Source organism: Thalassophryne amazonica, unplaced genomic scaffold (assembly GCF_902500255.1).
Source record: "Thalassophryne amazonica unplaced genomic scaffold, fThaAma1.1, whole genome shotgun sequence".
NCBI lineage: Eukaryota > Metazoa > Chordata > Actinopteri > Batrachoidiformes > Batrachoididae > Thalassophryne > Thalassophryne amazonica.
In genome coordinates, this window is record NW_022986356.1 from 29,061 (window position 1) to 51,182 (window position 22,122).

Genomic DNA, 22,122 nt, shown 5'->3' on the forward strand with positions numbered 1-22,122 from the left:
CAGTCTAATTTAATCCTTTCACACCACCAGTGTTTGTTCTTTTGTTCTGTGTCCTTTCCTGAAACCTGTTCCTGCAGCATTCTTCCCGACATCTTCGTCTCTCCATCTGTTAAAAGACATGTCCAGTGTGAGGTCACTATGATGGTCTGTGATGGACATCACAAGGAGGTCCGTAACCCTGAGCTGCAGCCTGGTGCCTGTCCATGGAGTTCTCTGAACCCGGTGAAGAAGTCTCGACACAGAGGGCATCACATGTTGTGCACAATCTGAAGTCATGCTGTGATTTTGGGCTGCATTAAGAAAAACGAATTCAGTGGCCATTAATCGGTTTTGACAGTTTTAAGAGGGCGACAGTGTTCCCTCGGCTGAGTCAGTCTGTGTGAACACTCTACAGAGGAACGTGAGCATAAGACCAGCACGTGTGACCTTCTGAAGTCGGGTTCAGACTTTACAGCTTATTGGGGTTCTCTGTTTTTGCTGGTAACCAGCTGATATGGTTCCTGTGGCACCAGCAGATCCAAGTCAAGGTTCTTTTGCTCTTTTTCAGTGTTAACTGTTCTGTAGCCGAGCAATGTCATGGCTGGCTTACACACGTCTTGGATCCGTTTCACCTTGTTGTAGTTGTATGGTAAAGTGGTGCGCCAGGCCTGAGAAACATCTGCAGCATGTCGGGAAGTAATTTGGAAGGCTTCATTCCGAGAGCCTTTACCTTTGCCATGTGTCACCCTGTAGATCCAGTCTGCCAGTGTGCTGGTCATCCCCAGACCAACAAACTCATACACGGCATTTATCTCTTCCAGTGGGTTAATCGCCACATCCTCATAGCGAACCAACTTGTAACGGCCTTCAAGAAAGGGAGGGGGATTCACAAGAGCTCTCAGTGATGCACACGTGGCTACTACAGATCATCTGCATGACTTCATAATCCACCTCCTTCGCTGGGACTTTTCTCTGCTCCAGGACCACGTCATTATCAGCGAGAAAGTAGCCAAATAATATCTCTCTGGACCGCACCACTGCCCTTGGGTCTCGAACCAAGTGGATGATGCGAAGGTCTAGACTTGGGTCCTGGAAAAGTGGGTAGAGGGATTCCAGCTCAAAGAATCGTACTTCCTTCAACACCACATGGCTGTAAGTGCTGCAGGCATCCTGCGCCCCCTCCAGGCCCTGAGTGCCACACACTTTGAGGCACTCAGTCTGGTTGCTCATTTGGTTGCGCGGTGTGAGAGAGCAGGCTGGAGGTGAGCACAGCGCTCGACTGTGACTCCACATGAACAACTTGGAGATGCGAGACATCTGTGGCAGGTAAGACTCCATTACTGAGAAGTCACACTGGAATAGGCTTCGTAACAGATCCCTTACAGCCATCCGGGCTTTCCGTGCACCAACCCTCAATTGTGTCCACACGTGCCACCCGGGTTCCATGAGATAGAACACCGACGGGTGTTGGCTGAACAACTGACCCAGGAAAGAGGAACCTGATCGCCACAACGTAAGCACCAACACTGTTGTGAAAGTGTTGGAACACGGACCCACAACAGGGGGCGCAATGAACGGACAATGGAGAAGGTAAATAACAAGATTTACTTCTGTGAAACAGGCACAATTAATATAACAAACACAATTTGGGGTCGAATCCGCTGGTGTCGTGTGGGCAGGCTCGAAGGTAGGAGACGTCCGTCTCAGTCGAACCGGAACCACCCAGATCTCCTCTGCCACCGAACCCTGGAAATACTGGAACCGCCAAGTCCCGAATTCCCAGGTGGCCACTGCCTCCGCTCGTCGGATCCGGTACTGCTGGCAGGAGAGAGCGACAACACACAGGCGTGGATGACCGCACCCAGTAACGGAGAGGGGAGAAGCCGCCTCCACCTCTTGTCAAAGAACAGCAGGAAGGTGAGTACTTATCCAAAACAGTGAAGCTATCTGTAGTCACCAGTCCTGAAAAGGTTTAATAGGTTTAGCTGGTTAATATATATAAATGCAGAGAATACTACCTTAGTCTTAGGCGATATCTCGGCACTGAGGTGGAGACGCCGTCCTCCTGATATACCTCTGTGCTGAGTGGAACAGCTGTGTCTGGTGATGGGTGACAGCTGTCACTCAGGCTACTCCCATGATGCGGCAGCGCCCTCTGGTGCCTGGAGCCCGCACTCCAGGCAGGGCGCCCTCTGGTGGTGGTGGGCCAGCAGTACCTCCTCTTCAGCGGCCCACACAACAAACACATGAACTTTGTTGTTGGAGTCTGTGACACTGCTGGGCTTGTGCTGGACATACCAACTGTAAAAGAGCACCATTGCTGCCCCCTGCAGGATGATCAGGAAAGTCATGGTCCTAAAATTGAATCTGTATGGCGCATGATCAACAAGATTGCCGTGGATCTGTGTCTTTATCCTTGGTGTTCCTCTGTGGGGCTGAAGAGATGAGAGCTGTGAGACAAACAGAAAAAAATCAAACCAGTCAAACAGGAAATTAGTGAAATGTGTTTCCACAAAGCACAACTTCACTTGCAAATCAGTTAATGAAATGTCTTTTAGAGCTTCCTTTGTCAGGCATGGTGTCGGCATGGCTCATAACAGGTGGACACAAATGCAAATTCTCACCAGGGATGGAGAAGTACAAGGTTTAATCATCAAAGCAAGCAGGGATTCGGTACACAGGTGATCCAGCAGTGAGGCAACGGTAGCAGACAGGCGAAAGGCTGAGGCGTGGTTCAACAGACAGGCACAGGTCAAAACACACAGCGAGGAGGCAATCAGAGACAAAGGCAAACTCAGGGTCGAGGACAAAGCAAGGTCAAAAATCTGGTAGGCAAAAAACAAGGCAAAGGAGTACTTGAAACTATGGCTGGAGAGTGACATGAAATCAACAATCTGGCAGTGAGTAGTGAGACTGTGAGGGCTTAAATAACTGGTGGTGCAATTAGAGGAGAAATGAGAAGCAGGTGTGCAGAAGGTGTTGGAAGGGGGTGTGACTGGGAAAGACAAAAGTAAGTGCAAGAGAGAGCAGTGAGGCAAAAGCAAAGTGAACTAGGGCAAGATAACTAAGTGGCTGAAAAACCAATGGTGCAAATCAAGTAAAGTAAGTGGCAAAAAACTAACAGTGTATAATGTCACTTGTTCCAGACAAGCAATAATGCGTGAGCAAAACAAAAGGGGAAACCAAACTAGGAAATAATGTGACTAATCCAAATAGCAGGAAACATGAAGATCTATGATTATAATAGAAACTAGAACAGGGGCAGATACAGATTATAAACTGAGCAGAAAATAACTGACACAAAATACAACACAAAATAGATGATAACCCAAGAATAAACAAACACAGTGACTACAGAATGATGCAATAAATAAAAGATAACTGATGAACAGAAAATGGAATAAATAACAAATGGAACATGATATGACAAGAAACACTGAAGGTGAACAATTACCAAAACCTGTGACTAAAGCATAATACAAGAAATGTGATAACCAGAACTAGACTTATAGGACCAGGAGTGAACAACCAATAACCAACTAAAGAATAAAAGAAAACCAAGAAAGAATCCGTGATGAAAGTGTAACAAAGAAAAGCAATGAATATGTTGTGTGTTGGGGGGGTTTGGCTGGACATTTTGGTGTTGTTTTCTTTTCTTTGCTCTCCAGGTGGTATGCAAACTGGTTTTTGTCTGTGGAGAAGGTGCTGGCAGAAGAGTCCTTCACCCTCATCAGCGTGATATGCAGCACCTGTGGATGATGCTCACGTGCAACCTTAAAGACTTTCAGCTGAGGCAGATAATGAGATGGCGTTCTGCATTTAAGCCATGTGTGATTCAAGCAGAATTGCCAGGAACTCAACCTTGTGATGTTCGTTTGTGAGACGCTGAGGACCGCGCCTGGGTTTGACACATCGTGCCTGTGAAGGAGGACGGGTGAGGGACACATGCTGTCAGCACACATCAGAGGTGATTGATTATCTGAATAAGTGTTAATAGTCATTTGGTATTTTGTTATGCAGTATATTTGAACATTGATGAGAATTGTGCAGCTCGCTTCTCACGGCCGTGGTGTGCGGACTGATGATCCTCCATCTGTTGTGAGAAGCTGCTCATTTACATAAAGCTTAAATTCAAACCTGAATGTGTTGCTGATAGTGTGTGCCTTTGAAGGATATTAGTTGTAGCTGCTGACTTACCTCACCTTTTCTATCCTTCGCAGAGTCGGTTTGTCGTGTCCACCTGGGGGTGTTTGGCGGTGAACGTGAGTCCAGAAGCGCCGGGCTTCGATCCCTTTGGGCGCTGGAGAGCGCGCCGTCCTTCACTCCGCCAGATAAACGCACTTTTTGTTGTACACTGAGTATTGCACAAGAAGGGGAAAATAAAATTGTTTTGTTTTTTCTGGAACCACTTTCTGGTTATTTAGCGCTGGGTTCAGTCAGACGCAGGTCCGCTCCTCAACACGCGTCGGCACATAACAGAATAACTGCAAACAAAATAAGGTAACGAAAGAAACGAGTGACTAAATAGTAAACAAAGCAATAAACAGAATCAGACAGACTAACATGGTAAAGTATAAACTAGTAAAAGGTAAAACCACAGACTCAAAGAGGAAACAAGGCAATGAACGAAAATCTAGCCCCTGAGCTGGGACTGGGCATGACATCCTTCCAAATAAACAGACTTTAAAAGTGATCAAGCTTGTATGTCCAAGAACACGGTGAACTCAGAATGACTGATCCCAGGTGGTGCTGGTACTTGTCATCATCATCATCATCATCATCATCATCATCATCTCTTCCAATCAAACAAGATTCTTGATGCTCTGCACGCATTCAGGCTTACAGGAAACAATATTAAAGGAATATGGAGTATACTAGACAGTATTAGAAGAAATAGCCATATATAAACAAATTATGTTAAGTATCTTATTCATAATGATAATAAAAATTATAATATGGATGATGTGGCGAACAGCTTCAGTTTTTAGTCAGTGTTTGTGTTTGTTGTGGGGTCATCGTCTCATCGGGTTTTTTTTGTTCTGACCCAAGTTTTCATGTCTTTTCTGTTATGTGAGCCTCCCTGCTGTCTGTCCTAGTCCATATCCACCTGTCTCCCTGCTCCCTGTGTGTGGGTGTGTCCTGGCTGTCTTTTGTCTGTATGTGTGATTGTATCTGTTTCTCTGTTGGATGTCCTACTCCATATGCACTTGCTCCCTGCATGTGTGTGTCCTTTGTGCTTCCCTGCGTGAGCATCTGTTTGTTCCTGCTGCCTGCAGGTGTGTGTGTTCACCTGTAGTTGCCCCGTCCTGTTTTGTCAGTTCTCCTCCGTGCGATCTCTCTTTGTTCTTCTGGGGTTCTGATTATTGATATCTGTAGTTTAGTTATCATTTTGAGTTATGGAATTCTTGGTTTTATTCTTTCAAGTTCAATTTATTTCATTTATATGGCGCCAAATCACAACAAAGCAGCCTCAAGGTGCTTGACACAAGTAAGGTCTAATCTTACCAACCCCCAGAGCAAGAACACAGGCGACAGTGGTAAGAAAAACTCCCTCTGATGATTTGAGGAAGAAACCTCAAGCAGACCAGACTCAAAGGGGCGACCCTCTGCTTGGTCCATGATACAGACACAGCTGACAAAACAAAGTGTGAGTCTCCTCTTCTGCTCAGTGATCTCTTAACCGTAGTATAGAGACTGAACAGGCGAATTAACTTGTTGAACACAAACTTTTATTTGCCAAAACAGAACAGAGTGCAGCTCTGTTAGTCAGCTAAGTCTTCTTCTTCTCTTTTGTTAAACAGCATGTTTTAACCCAACTCCATGCACTACTGCCACCAACTGTTTTGTGGGGAGTACTGCAAGCAACTCTGAAGCAGGTGCAAACATATTGTTAACAAAATAAGTTAATGTTAAACAGATCTATGTACACAAACCACTTTTCATTTGAATTATATCCTCTGATAATGTTGGTGAAACTTTTTTTAAAATAAGGCACTATAGTGTTTCAGACATTTTATGACCCATTTATTACAGTACTTTTGTGAGACAGCATTTCTCTGAGCTGATAAACCTGCTCTGTCTTTACCTTTAACCACGAAGGAACCAAACACTTATGCTAGAAATTTGTTAACTTAATTTGCAATACTTGAATGTATCATGTGATTACAGGAAATTATACACAATGATCACTGATGCTTTTTTTTTTTTTTGACCAGAATGAGAATGTTGCATTTTACATACAGAAATGATTGTATCCAGGTTTTACAATTATATTGTGTACAATGTACATGTTTTACCCTGGATAATTATAATATCATGCCTCACTGCAAACATGAATTAAACAGCCTAAATTAAAGGAATCAGAAAGCAAGAAATATGTTGTTATGGTAACAGTTTCCACCAAACACTGTTCAACTGTGACATGAAGTCTTCCTCAAACGAGGCCTGAGCTAAACAGTAAACCCTGGACAAATGTTCATTCTGGAAATGTGAAATCTAGTTGATGTTCTACATGTCACTGTAACATGTGTGGATGCTATATTCATCTCATGTTCAGTGTGTTTGTTTAAAAACATGCCTGATAATCTTTGAACTGCAAGTTGTGAAGTGACCAGTAAAAAAATATTATTTGTCTGTGAGCTGTTTTATTTAAATGTCAATGCTTCCTGCACATGCATGTTGAAAACATTATTTTGTGAATCAGTTTTTAATCATTTTTCTTATTTGCAAAAATGTTAAAGATGTTATGCTTTTATCAAATTTGGCAAAATTTTATAAAACCCCAATTCCAATGAAGTTGGGACGTTGAGTAAAATGTAAATAAAAACAGAATACAATGATTTTCAAATCCTCTTCAACCTATATTCAATTGAATACACCACAAAGACAAGATATTTAATGTTCAAACTGATAAACTTTATATTTTTTGTGCAAATATTTGCTCATTTTGAAATGGATGCCTGCAGCAAAAAAGCTGGTACAGTGGTCTGTTTCCCACTGTGCTACATCACCTTTCCTTCTAACAACACTCAATAAGCGTTTGGCAACTGAGGACACTAATTGTTGAAGCTTTGTAGGTGGAATTCTTTCCCATTCTTGCTTGTTGTACGACTTCAGTTGTTCAACAATCCTGGATCTCCATTGTCGTATTTTGTGCTTCATAATGCGCCACACATTTTCAATGGGTGACAGGTCTGGACTGCAGGCACGCCACTCTAGTACCCGCACTCTTTTACTACAAAGCCATGCTGTTGTAATACGTGCAGAATGTGGCTTGGCATTGTCTTGCTGAAATAAGCAGGGACGTCCCTGGAAAAGACGTTGCTTGGATGGCAGCATGTGTTGCTCCAAAACCTGGATGTACCTTTCAGCATTAATGGTGCCATCACAGATGTGTAAGTTGTCCATGCCATGGGCACTAACACACCCCCATACCATCACAGATGCTGGCTTTTGAACTTTGCACTGGTAACAGTCTGGATGGTATTTTTCCTCTTTTGTTCAAAGGACACGACATCCATGATTTTAAAAAACAATTTGAAATGTGGACTCATCAGACCACAGCACACTTTTCCACTTTGTGTCTGTCCACTTCAAATGAGCTCAGGCCCAGAGAAGGCGGCGGCTTTTCTGGATGTTGTTGATGTTTGGCTTTCACTTTGCATGGTAGAGTTTTAACTTGCACTTGTAGGTGTAGCGACGTTAACTGCGTTAACTGACAATGGTTTTCTGAAGTGTTCTTGAGCCCACGCAGTAAGATCCTTTACACAATGATGTCGGTTTTTAATGCAGTGCCGCCTGAGGCATCAAAGGTCATGGGTATTCACAGTTGATTTTCAGCTTTGCCGCTTACATCTAGAAAGTTCTCCAGATTCTCTGAATCTTCTGATGATATTATGACTGTAGATGATGGAATCCCAAAATTCCTTGCAACTGAACATTGACAAACATTGTTCTTGAACTGTTGGACTATTTTTTAGTGCATTTGGTCACAAAGTGGTGAGTATCGCCCCATCTTTGCTTGTGAACGGCTGAGCCTTATAGGGATGCTCCTTTTATACCCAATCATGACACTTTCCTTTTTCCAATTAGGTGTTCTTTGAATATTCATCAACTTTCCCAGTCTTTTGTTGCCCCGTCCCAACTTTTTTGAAACATGTTGCAGGCATCCATTTCAAAATGAGCAAATATTTGCGCAATAACAACAAAGTTTATCAGTTTTAACATTAAATATCTTGCCTTTGGGGTGTATTCAGTTGAATATAGGTTGAAGAGGATTTGCAAATCATTGTATTCTCTTTTTATTTACATTTTACACAACGTCCCAACTTCATTGGAATTGGAGCTGTACTTTTATTATTGTCTATTTCTTAATTTGTTAATTATTTTCCTCTTACCAAAATGTACATGTATGGAGAAGCATATTATTATTTCACAACTGTCTGCCCATCGACAGTCTTATTTATTAATGTCTTTAACATGGGTTTCAGACATGTACTTATTCATAATATTTGATTATTTTTCTATTGTCATCATTACTTATACATGAAACATTATAAAATTTCTAGCCCCACTGTTCATCAACAGACACAAATGGGCAGCACATATTTTATACACACACACACACACACACACACACACACACACACACACACACACACACACATATATATATATATATATATATATATATATATATAGGTTGGTGGAGTGTCCTTGCCTCAAGTGGAGGAGTTTAAGTATCTCGGGGTCTTGTTCACGAGTGAGGGACGGATGGAGCGTGAGATCGATAGATGGATTGGTGCAGCATCTGCAGTGATGTGGTCGCTGTATCGGACCGTCGTGGTGAAGAGAGAGCTGAGTAGGGGGGCAAAGCTCTCGATTTACCGATCGAGCTACGTTCCAATCCTTACCTATTGTCATGAGATTTGGCTCACCGAAAGAACGAGATCGCGAGTACAAGCGGCCGAGATGAGTTTCCTCCGCAGGGTGGCTGGGCGCTCCCTTAGAGATAGGGTGAGGAGCTCGGTCACTTGGGAGGAGCTTGGAGTCGAGCCGCTGCTCCTCCACATCGAAAGGAGTCAGTTGAGGTGGCTCGGGCATCTTTTCCGGATGCCCCCTGGATGCCTCGCTGGAGAGGTGTTCCGGGCACGTCCCATCGGGAGGAGGCCCCGGGGAAGACCCAGGACACGCTGGAGGGACTACATCTCTCGGCTGGCTTGGGAACGCCTTGGGGTTCCCCCGGAGGAGCTGGGGGAGGTGTGTGTGGATCGGGAGGTCTGGGCAGCTTTGCTTGAGCTGCTGCCCCCGGGACCCGACTCCGGATAAAGTGGAAGAAAATGGATGAATGGATGGATGTATATATATATATATATATATATATATATATATATATATATATATATATATATATATATATATATATATATATATATATATATATATATTGAGATTATAGATATATGCACTCAACAAAAATATAAACGCAACACTTTTGGTTTTGCTCCCATTTTGTATGAGATGAACTCAAGGATCTAAAACTTTTTCCACATACACAATATCACCATTTCCCTCAAATATTGTTCACAAACCAGTCTAAATCTGTGATAGTGAGCACTTCTCCTTTGCTGAGATAATCCATCCCACCTCACAGCTGTGCCATATCAAGATGCTGATTAGACACCATGATTAGTGCACAGGTGTGCCTTAGACTGCCCACAATAAAAGGCCACTCTGAAAGGTGCAGTTTTATCACACAGCACAATGCCACAGATGTCGCAAGATTTGAGGGAGCGTGCAATTGGCATGCTGACAGCAGGAATGTCAACCAGAGCTGTTGCTCGCATATTGATTGTTTATTTCTCTACCATAAGCCGTCTCCAAAGGCGTTTCAGAGAATTTGGCAGTACATCCAACCAGCCTCACAACCGCAGACCACGTGTAACCACACCAGCCCAGGACCTCCACATCCAGCATGTTCACCTCCAAGATCGTCTGAGACCAGCCACTCGGACAGCTGCTGGAACAATCGGTTTGCATAACCAAAGAATTTCTGCACAAACTGTCAGAAACCGTCTCAGGGAAGCTCATCTGCATGCTCGTCGTCCTCATCGGGGTCTCGACCTGACTCCAGTTCGTCGTCGTAACCGACTTGAGTGGGCAAATGCTCACATTCGCTGGTGTTTGGCACGTTGGAGAGGTGTTCTCTTCATGGATGATGCGAAGGAGATGTGTTGCACTGCATGAGGCAAATGGTGGACACACCAGATACTGACTGGTATCCCCCCCCAATAAAACAAAACTGCACCTTTCAGAGTGGCCTTTTATTGTGGACAGTCTAAGGCACACCTGTGCACTAATCATGGTGTCTAATCAGCATCTTGATATGGCACACCTGTGAGGTGGGATGGATTATCTCAGCAAAGGAGAAGTGCTCACTATCACAGATTTAGACTGGTTTGTGAACAATATTTGAGGGAAATGGTGATATTGTGTATGTGGAAAAAGTTTTAGATCTTTGAGTTCATCTCATACAAAATGGGAGCAAAACCAAAAGTGTTGCGTTTATATTTTTGTTGAGTATATATAGGAAGTTAAAGAATAAACTATTCATATATCTATAATCTCAATAGAAATATCAAACCAGTCTGAAATTATTAATTTCATCATGATTATATGAGGTCTGTTAGAAAACTATCCGACCTTTTTTTTTTTTTAAAAAAACTATATGGATTTGAATCATGTGCGCTTGCATCAGCCAAGCTTGAAACTTCGTGCGCATGCGTGAGTTTTTTCACGCCTGTCGGTTGCGTCATTCGCCTGTGGGCAGGCTTTGAGTGAGCACTGGTCCACCCCCCTCGTCAGATTTTCATTGTCAGGGAAATGGCTGAGCGATTGGAGCAGCGCTGAATCAAATTCTTCCAGAAACTGTGAGAGACAGCCAGGTGGAAACCATTCAGAAGATTCAGATGCCTTTCGGTGAGGATACTCTGGGTGTCACACAGATTAAGGAGCATTACAACCGGATTAAAGATGGCCCACAGCGGCGGAGGGCGCGCCGCACTCTGAGCGGCCATCGACAGGCTGAAACGACCAGATCATTTCCAAAGTGAAGGCTGTGTTGATCCGGGACGTCGTCTGACTACCAGAGAAATTGCAGAGGAGGTGTACATCAGCACTTTTGCGGCACATTCCACTGTTACAGGAGATTCTGTAATGAAAGACGTGCGGAGGAATTCACGCATTGGAACGGAGCCGCAATGGCGCACAACAAAAAGCATGTCCATGTTGGAAACCATTCGGAAGATTCAGACGGCTTTCGGTGGCTTTTCAGTTGAGTGAGTATCCGAGAAATTGTGTAACAGCTGGGCATGTCACAACTTGTCCTGTGAGACTTCCAACACGGACGTGCTTTTTGTTGTGTAGTTCTACCCTCTGCAAAACAGAGAAGAGCTGGTTTAAGAAGAAACCGCTCTATCCTCTGCAGGCAAAGAAGAACTGGTCCCCCCCCCCCCAAAAAAACAAACAAAATTCTTTGAACCCCAACCTGATACGCGGGCAATATCACCCAAGTCTTCCAGAGGCATACATTTTTAACTTATGGTTCAACTTTTAACCAAACTAATGTCAGACAAGTTATTTAAATTAATGTCATGTCTGAAGTTTTAAAAAGTGTAAATATCAGATATATGTTTTAGTTTTAAAGTAATGTGCTAATTTTTAAAGGTTTTAGTGTGGATATATGCTGTGCCCAGCAGTGCATTATGGGTAGGATAGGGTAATCTCAGTACGTTCACGACATGAGAAATGCATTTGAAACACGATCAGGCTCTACGGACAACAGCATTAAACTCTAGTGCCGAAAACTCTCGTGAATATATTCTCTGGGTTTATAGACGTCGTTATTGTGTCTGTGTTTATTAAATTCCACGATCTTAAATGTAGCAGACACGGATTATCTGGAATTTTGTTTTGGCAAGTTTTCAAGGTCTCTACTGTCATCTACTGGCCAGTAGTGTTCATTCGCCGTATTGACGTATCCCATAATCCCTTGCATGCCAGAGAGTCACTGCAGTCAACAACATATAGAGAATCAACACGATGACAGTTGTACAGTAGTGTTCAGAATACTAGTAGTGCTATGTGACTAAAAATATTAATCCAGGTTTTAAGTATATTTCTTATAGTTACATGGGAAACAAGGTACCAGTAGATTCAGTAGAGTCTCACAAATCCAACAAGACCAAGCATTCATGATATGCACACTCTTAAGGCTATGAAGTTGGGCTATTAGTAAAAAAAAAATGGAAAAGGGGGTGTTCACAATAATAGTAGTGTGGCATTCAGTCAGTGAGGTCGTCAGTTTTGTGGAACAAACAGGTGTGAATCAGGTGTCCCCTATGTAAGGATGAAGCCAGCACCTGTTGAACATGCTTTTCTCTTTGAAAGCCTGAGGAAAATGGGATGTTCAAGAAATTGTTCAGAAGAACAGCATAGTTTGATTAAAAAGTTGATTGGAGAGGGGAAAACTTATATGCAGGTGTAAAAAGTATAGACTGTTCATCTGCAATGATCTCCAATGCTTTGAAATGGACAAAAAAAAAACAGAGATGCATGGAAGAAAACAGAAAACAACCATCAAAATGGATAGAAGAATAACCAGAATGGCAAAGGCTCACCCACTGATCAGCTCCAGGATGACCATAGACAGTCTGGAGTTACCTGTAAGTGCTGTGACAGTTAGAAGACGCCTGTGTGAAGCTAATTTATTTGCAAGAATCCCCCGCAAAGTCCCTCTAAATAAAAGACGTGCAGAAGAGGTTACAATTTGCCAAAGAATACATCAACTGGCCTAAAGAGAAATGGAGCAATATTTTGTGGACTGATGAGAGTAAAATTGTTCTTTTTGGGTCCAAGGGCCGCAGACAGTTTGTGAGATGACCCCCAAACTCTGAATTCAAGCCACAGTTCACAGTGAAGACAGTGAAGCATGGTGGTGCAAGCATCATGATATGGGCATGTTTCTCCTACTATGGTGTTGGGCCTATATATCGCATACCAGGTATCATGGATCAGTTTGGATATGTCAAAATACTTGAAGAGGCCATGTTGTCTTATGCTGAAGAGGACATGCCCTTGAAATGGGTGTTTCAACAAGACAATGACCCCAAGCACACTAGTAAACCAGCAAAATCTTGGTTCCAAACTAATAAAATTAATGCCTCGCAGATGTGAAGAAATCATGAAAAACTGTGGTTATACAACTAAATACTAGTTTAGTGATTCACAGGATTGCTAAAAAAGCAGTTTGAACATAATAGTTTTCAGTTTGTAGCTTCATCACAGACTGTAAGGTGGTAGCAGGAGAGAGTGTCACTAGACAGCATAGGATGGTTGTTTGTAGGATGACTTTAGAGGTAAAGAAGAAGAGAGTGAGAGCTCAACAAAGGATCAGATGGTGGAAGCTGAAGGAGGAAGACTGTTGTGTGAAATTTAGCGAGCAGGTTGGAGGGGAAGCAATTTTGGACAATTGGAAGAGTACTGCAGATGTGGTGAGGTAGACAGCTAGGGCAGTACTGGGTATGACATCTGGACAGTGGAAGGAAGACAAGGAGACTTGGTGGTGGAATGAAGAGGTCCAGGAAAGCATAAGGAGAAAGAGGTTGGCGAAAACGTTTTGGGATAGTCGGAGAGATGAAGAAAGTAGACAGGAGTACAAGGAGATGCGGCGTAAGGCGAGAAGAGAAGTGGCAAAAGCAAAGGAAAAGGCATATTGCGAGCTGTACAAGAAGTTGAATAGTAAGGAAGGAGAAAAGGAGTTGTACCGATTGGCCAGACAAAGGGACAGAGCTGGAAAGGATGTACAGCAGGTTAGGGTGGTAAAAGATGCACATGGTAATGTGCTGACAAGTGAGGAGTGTGTGCTGAGAAGGTGGAGGGAATATTTCGAAGAGTTGATGAATAAGAAAATGAGCGAGAGAAAAGGCTGGATGATGTGGTGAGAGTAAATCAGGAAGTAAAAGAGATTAGCAAGGAAGAAGTGAGGGCTGCTATGAAGAGGATGAAGAGTGGAAAGGCAGTTGGTCCAGATGACATTCCAATGGAGGCATGGAAATGTCTATGGCAGTAGAGTTTCTAACCAGATTGTTTAATAAAATCTTGGAAAGTGAGAGGATGCCTGGGGTGTGGAGATGAAGTGTGCTGGTTCCTATTTTCAAGACCAAGGGTGATGTGCAGAGCTGCAGTAACTACAGAGGCATAAAGCTGATCAGTAGTAGAAGCTAGGCTTAGAAAACAGGTGAAGATCTGTGAGCAGCAATATGGTTTCATGCCGAGAAAGAGCACTACAGATGTAATGTTTGCTCTGAGAATTCTATTGGAAAAGTACAGAGAAGGACAGAAAGAGTTACATTGTGTGTTTGTGGACTTAGAAAAAGCTTATGATAGGGTGCCAAGAGAAGAGTTGTGGCATTGTATGAGGAAGTCTGGAGTGGCAGAGAAGTATGTTAGGGTAGTACAGGACATGTACAAGAATAGTGTGACAGTGGTGAGATGCGCAGTCGGAATGACAGACTCATTCAAGGTGGAGGTGGGATTACACCAAGGATCAGCTCTGAGTCCTTTCTTGTTTGCAGTGGTGATGGACAGGTTGACAGATGAGATCAGACAGTAGTCCCCATGGACTATGATGTTTGCAGATGACATTGTGATCTGTAGTGAGAGTAGAGAGTAAGTTGAGTCTAGTCTGGAGAAGTGGAGATATGCTTTGGAGAGAAGGGGAATGAAAGTCAGTAGAAGCAAGACTGAGTACATGTGTGTGAATGAGAGGGAGCCCAGTGGAATAGTGCAGTTACAAGGAGTAGAAGTGGTGAAAGTAGATGAGTTTAAATATTTGGGGTCAACTGTTCAAAGTAATGGAGAGTGTGGTAGAGAGGTGAAGAAGAGAGTGCGGGCAGGGTGGAGTGGGTGGAGAAAGGTGGCAGGAGTGATTTGTGACCGAAGAATATCAGCAAGAGTGAAGGGGAAAGTTTACAAAACAGTAGTCAGACCAGCTATGTTGTATGGCTTAGAGACAGTGGCACTAACAAAAAGACAGGAGGCAGAGCTGGAGGTGGCAGAGCTGAAGATGTTGAGATTCTCTTTGGGAGTGACAAGAATGGACAAGATTAGGAATGAACATATCAGAGGGACAGCTCAGGTGGGACGATTTGGAGACAAAGTCAGAGAGGCGAGATTGAGATGGTTTGGACATGTGCAGAGGAGGGACCCAGGGTATATAGGGAGAAGGATGCTGAGGATGGAGCCACCAGGCAGGAGGAGAAGAGGGAGACCAAAGAGGAGGTTCATGGATGTGCTGAGAGAGGACATGCAGGTGGTTGGTGTGACAGAGGAAGATACAGAGGACAGGGTGAGATGGAAACGATTGATCTGCTGTGGCGACCCCTAACGGGAACAGCCGAAAGACAAAGAAGTGTCAACAGCAGATGCTACTATTATTGTGAACACCCCCTTTTCTACCTTTTTTTTTTTGCTAATAGCCCAATTTCATAGCCTTAAGAGTGTGCATATCATGAATGCTTGGTCTTGTTGGATTTGTGAGAATCTACTGAATCTACTGGTACCTTGTTTCCCATGTAACAATAAGAAATATACTCAAAACCTGGATTAATCTTTTTAGTCACATAGCACTACTATTATTCTGAACACTACTGTAAATTAATATTATACTACAAAAATGTATTTTTTATGCTTTTCGTCACGTTAATAAGAAACTACATGCATGATACCCTGAAAAATTGCTAAAACAATTATAACAAATAATCCGTGTCTGTTACGTTTTAATCTGCATGGAATTTAATAAATGCAAACCAAATTTCAGACATATTATACGAGGTCTGCTAGAAAAGTATCGGACCTTTTTATTTTTTGCAAAAACCTGATGGATTTGAATCACGTGTGCTTGCATGAGCAAACCTTGAACCTTCGTGCACATGCGTGAATTTTTTCACCCCTGTCGATTGCGTCATTTGCTGGCAAGCAGCATTTGTGTGAGGACGTGTGACGTGCTCTCGTCGGATTTTCATTGCAAGGAAAAAGACGGAACGACTGGAGTAGCGCTACTGCATCAATTTTTGCCAGAAATTGGGCGACAGCCAGGTGGAAACTATTCGGAAGATTCAGACGGCTTTCGGTGACGATTCTCTGGGCGTCACGCAGATTAAGGAGCGGTACAACCAGTTTAAAGACGGCCGCACAACGGTGGAGAGCGAACCGCACTCCAGTCGGCCATCAACATGCTGAAATGACAAGATCATTTCCAAAGGAAGGGAAGACCAGGGAGCGAGGCTTAAGCGTTGATCTTCTGAGGAGGTTTTATCACAGCGACCTTGAAGTGCAGCTGTATTTGGGGAAGCCAAATGAATAGCCAGATTAGCAGATGCCTGAAAGATTCCACAGTTCTGAGAACAGAGTGGCTGTCAATGCATCTGAATGTAGAATGTGGTCTTCACAGACGGTCAGAGCAGGTTTCCAGGGCTGCAATTCTATTCAAGATGTTTTCCAACGTGCGGTTAACCCCCGGCGACTGCGCAGCCACTGCCTTCCCAATCGAATCAATCATGTAGGGCAGCCTGGAAGGACCAATCAAAGCTGCTTCCACTTTCTTGATTTTCCGGTAAACCAGCATAGTGCCCGCTCCACACAGCAGAAAGCCGGTCACCACCAAGCCGAATATGTACACATCTTCGACGTCCTCCACAGAAAGCATGTAAAGGCACATGACCTGCCATCTCCTCCACGAGTCCATCACGTAACCCATCACATGCGTCCCGGCAGGACAGGTCGGGTCCTCCGCCCCCGAATGTCTTGTAGAAAAAATAGTGTCAATTGCGTTCAGAGACCACTTTAACAGATCCATTTTTGTCGTTTTCCAGAAGAGCAAAGCTGCAGCCTCAGAGACAACATGCCACAGAAGCAGGAAAGATAAGGAGGGAGGGAGAAGAGAAAAGTGCGTCCGTCTCGGTCGAGTGCAAGCTGGCAAAAAAAAATTGTGGTGTTAAAACTCAAATTCAGTTTATTAATAGTTGCAAATGTACCTGAGACAGTACTGGAATTTATCGGTTATCTGTAACTTCCGATACATTTTTGGGTGGTTTATCATTTTATCTTAATCAAAGATAACTTTTCAGTTATCTGATTATCTATTATTGAAGTTAATTTTTTGGTTATCTGTGCCCACCACTGAGACTAACAAATTATTGCAGACAGTGGATACCAAATTATGCTGGAACAGCTGCTCCCCTGAGCACCTTAATTTACCGAGAAAACTAGCCCATGTCTGCGGCTCTAACCTGGACACCAGAGGCAGAGCAGGACTTCTGCCACCTTAAGAAGGCCGTGATCTCTAGCACCACACTGGCTTTACCAAACTATGACAAACCATTTGTCCAAATGGTTGATTGTAAGGGTGAGTTTATGACTTCAGTACTGACCCAGCAACGTGGCAATAAACTCAAAGCAGTGGCCTATTATTCCACTAAACTGGATCCTGTGGCCAGAGCCTTACCTGTTTGTGTAATGCTGCATTTACACATAACGACGACAAGTCACGAATGCCATGAAGTGCACATTCTTGGCTGCTGATCACGAATGTGATGATTCGGGGCAGAGGCATCAGGTGTCCTCAGGAACTGCTGCAACCTGTTACCACACGTTACGATTAATGGCAAGTGTTGTTGGAGAATTATCAGGAACCATTACGCACGGTCAAGAATAGTGTTCCGCGCTGTTGCGCGCTATTGCGCGTAACAGCGCATCGTTAAGTTCTGTCACGTTGTGAACGAGGTGAATTGTCTCCACACACACACCCATATTCATGCAACCAAATTCAGATCGCTCCAGTTTTTCAGAAGACCTTTGTGACTGCATGCGTAGTTGGGCTCTGTGCCATGGAGAGTCGCAGAGGAGGAGGACAGAGCCAGATGTGTGGCTTCATGCGGCTGTCATCTCGCGCATTTTCCCAAACATCAGGCACATGCAGCAGGTGGAACACCTGCAGGAGCGCCGAAGAGCACTGAAATTAGACTTTTAGCCGACTTGGTGTCAGCAATCAAACCGAATGCGATGCAGCAGGGTTTAATTGTGCGCACGCTTCTTCCTCCGCTGGACTGGAGGAGGTGCAGAGATGTCTGGCTGCACGTGAGTCTCGCTCCTCTGGTTGCTCAGACTTGTTCTCCCGCTCATTGGTTACAACAGCAGGTGGAACACCTGCAGGAGTGTCCTGAGGAGCTCCAGCAGGAACTGTGAAATGGCACTTGCAGCCGAGTTTAATTGTGCGCATGTGACAGAAAACTGATTCGTCGTGGATGTGACGCCGCGTTACAAGTCGTGTCAAAACTTGACAGTTTCCGTGTCACTTTGTAATAATGTGTGACAGTTTGGGCTCCAAGAACCATCACAGGAACCAATACGAACGTTGTCACGTTCTATTAAATTTCACTACTCATCAAGACGGATCAATACGCTCAGTTGCGACCTCCACGACGTGAGACAAAATGAGGGTGGTGTGTGACATTCGTGGAAGATTTTTTGACAGGCAAAAACATGCTCCACGAATATCAAGAATATCACACACCAACACGCACTATTAAAAAACCTATTCAGATGCGTTAAATCACGTTAATGTCAGGAATGTGTCACGAATGACAGAAAAATGACATTCGTAACGTGTCTTGGTTATGTGTAAATGCACATTTAGAGCTTTTGTAGCTGCCTCGCTGGCAGTGCAGGCTTCTGCTGGGGTCGTGCTGTTTCATCCACTCATCCTTAAAGTACGGCATGCTGTGTCAGCTTTACTGCTGCAGACAAACATTTCTTTTCTCTCTCTAGCCAGACATTTGTCATGTATGACCACATTGTTATCTCGGCCGCATTTGACTGTAGAAAGGTGCACCACTTTAAGAAGGAATCTTTGAGAGGCAAGAGTGACATATTTTATTCATTCTTTAAGAGTCATTCATTTAACAAGAAAACATTGCAAAAGAGTGTGGTCACAGAGTTCTTTTATCTTAAAATATAAATGTAGACAGACACAGTCTGGAGGATGAAGTGATGGTGAAGTGGTTACGGCAGTGGGTTTGAAAACAGAAAATCACAAAGGACATTTGGACATGATCCTCCAGCTCCAGGTGTGCAGTTGAGTGCCTTGGATGGTAGCACCTTGACATTAGTGCATGTGACACGTCACTGTAAAATGCTTTAAGAATGAAGCACGGTAGCCTTGATCATGAGAAAGAGAACTTATTATTAAGCTCACATCAGTGGTGTTTACACTCCTTCATTCTATGTTGTCAGGAATCAAAGTAAAATGCCAATGAGAAAAAATTTTGAATCTTGAAGGACTTCCTGTAATCTGTCAGAGCAATTATTACAGCAATTATTTACAAATCACAGCACAATTAATAGTCTATGGGCCAAGCAGGTTTTGGCACGACTTAAGGGCACTAAACAACATTTATAATCCAGTCTCTGTGTTGGGGAAAGTGTAATGCACGGACCCACAACAGGGGGCGCAAATGAACGGTCAATAGATAATCCAATAAATACAATTTATTGCGGAAAATGTGCACAACAGGTCGAATACTGCTTTTAGACAGTCAGTCACAAGATACAATAAGTGACGTGTGGGCAGGCCCGAGGGTAGGAGACGCCTATCCCGAGAAGAGCCGGGGCCCACAAGGTTCCGCCGCCAACAAAGACCTGCAGTATATCGAAGCCGCCAAGTCCCGAGTCCCAGGTGGCCTCTGCTTCCAGCTGTCAGATCCGGTACTGCTGGCAGGAACAAAAACAAGTTAAGGGTGGGTGTGTGGATACCCAGTAAGCAGTCAGCAAAAATAAGTCACCAGTCCCTCCTGAAGGAATAATCCACCACTCCCAGGAAACAGGAACACTAAGTATGTGCAGCACCAATAGTATACTTAAATGATAAGGGAGGAGTAGGAAACGCCGACTCCTTCCAATCTCCACCACCCAGCTCCAAGCTGCAAGTATACTAGGTTACAACTGCCAGACTTATAAAAAGGAAAAGTGTGCAAACAGCACAATAACAGCTGAGAGTTTACCTGTGAGGTAAGCTGATATCTCGGAAGAGATGTGGTGTCGCCTCCAGGCTCTTATAGTGAAGCTGATAATTACTGACAGCTGTCAGTCCTGGCTCCTGGGTGGCCACTGCGCCCTCTAGTGCCTGAAACCCGACAACAGGCAGGGCGCCCTCTGGCGTTGGCCAGCAGTACCTCCTCTTCGGGCAGCCCACACAACAGGACCCCCCCCCCTCGACCAGGCTTGTTGGGGTGTCGCTGGTAGAACTCGGCCAGGAGGGCCGGATCCAGGATGAAGCTCCTCTTCACCCAGGAGCGTTCTTCAGGTCCGTAACCCTCCCAGTCCACCAGATACTGGAGACCCCGGCCCCTCCGGCGAACATCCAGGAGCCTGCGGACTGTCCACGCAGGCTCGCCGTCGATGATGCGGGCAGGAGGCGGCGCTGGTCCGGGGGTGCAAAGGTCCAAGGTGTGGTATGGGTTGATTTTGGAGACATGAAAAACTGGATGGATCCGCAGTGAAGCTGGGAGTTTCAGCTTCACTGCGGCCGGACTGATGATTTTGGTGATCTTAAATGGTCCGATATACCTGTCCATCAGTTTGGATGACTCCGTGTTGAGAGGAATGTTCTTTGTTGACAGCCAGACCTCCTGCCCGGGCTGATATTCCGGGGCCGGGGCGCGTCGGCGGTCTGCATGGCTCTTCACCCTCATCTGGGCTTTCAGCAGGGCAGAGAGGGCTGTTCGCCACACCCGACGGCACCTCCTGAGGTGGGCCTGGACCGAGGGCACCCCGACCTCTCCCTCCACAGCCGGAAACAATGGGGGCTGATACCCCAAACACGCTTCAAATGGGGAGAGGCCGGTTGCTGATGAAACCTGACTGTTATGAACGTATTCGATCCAGGCCAGATGTTGACTCCAGGCCGTCGGGTGCGCGGAGGTCATACACCGGAGGGCCTGTTCCAGCTCTTGATTAGCCTGCTCTGCTAGTCCATTGGTCTGTGGGTGGTACCCGGACGAAAGGTTCACAGTGGCCCCCAAATCCCTACAGAAACTCCTCCAGACTTGCAAGGAGAACTGGGGACCACGATCCGAGACAATGTTCGCAGGGATACCATGCAGACGTATGACGTGGTGGACCGGGAGGTCTGCAGTCTCCTGGGCCGTCTGGAGCTTCGGGAGGGCCACGAAGTGGGCCACCTTGGAGAACCGGTCCACTATCGTCAGGATGGTTGCCATTCCCTGGGACACAGGGAGACCCGTGACGAAGTCCAGGCAGATGTGGGACCAGGGGCGACGAGGCACTGGCAGCGGCTGGAGGAGTCCCTTCTCCGGTTGGTGGACTGCCTTGCCCCTGGCACAGGTGGTACAGGCCCGGACATACTCCTGGATGTTGGCTTCCAAAGACGCCCACCAGAACCGCTGCCGGACAACTGCCACGGTCCTTCGTACCCCTGGATGACAGGTGAGCTTAGAACCGTGACAGAAGTCCAAAACTGCAGTCCTAGCGTCTGGTGGGACGTACAAACGGTTAGGTGGTCCACCGCCGGGGTCCGGGTGACGCGTCAGGGCCTCCCTGACGATGTTCTCCACGTCCCACGTCAGTGTGGCGATGATAGTGGACTCCGGGATGATGTTTTCTGGTGGATCCGACAGCTCCGTTTTGACTTCTTCTTCATCCACCCGGGACAGTGCATCTGACCGCTGGTTCTTGGTCCCGGGGCGATAGGTGATCCTGAAGTCAAAACGTCCAAAAAATAGAGACCAACGGGCTTGCCTGGGGTTCAGACGCTTAGCGGTCCGAATATACTCCAGGTTCCGATGGTCAGTGAAAACCGTGAATGGAACTACAGCTCCCTCCAACAAGTGTCTCCACTCCTCCAGGGCCTCCTTCACCGCCAGGAGCTCCCGATTGCCGACGTCATAATTCCGCTCTGCCGGGGTCAACCTGCGGGAGAAATAACGTTATTTCGGCCCACACAACACTCTGTTTACCGTGGTTGAATTAATAGGGTGTGGTTTTAAAAAAGGAATATTCTGCACCATC

At 45.1% G+C, this 22,122-nt stretch overlaps 1 protein-coding gene across 1 annotated transcript; it reads right to left on the bottom strand.

Moving 5' to 3' along the window:
* Positions 1–331: 331 nt before the first annotated feature.
* On the bottom strand, positions 332–4,812 carry LOC117506115 (carbohydrate sulfotransferase 5-like). The gene is given in 6 exon segments (XM_034165624.1): positions 332–388; positions 427–881; positions 883–1,505; positions 2,282–2,429; positions 2,604–2,847; positions 4,736–4,812. Coding segments are annotated over 5 exon segments (1,518 nt in total). The 3' UTR covers positions 332–388; positions 427–455.
* Between the last annotated feature and the right edge of the window lie 17,310 nt (positions 4,813–22,122).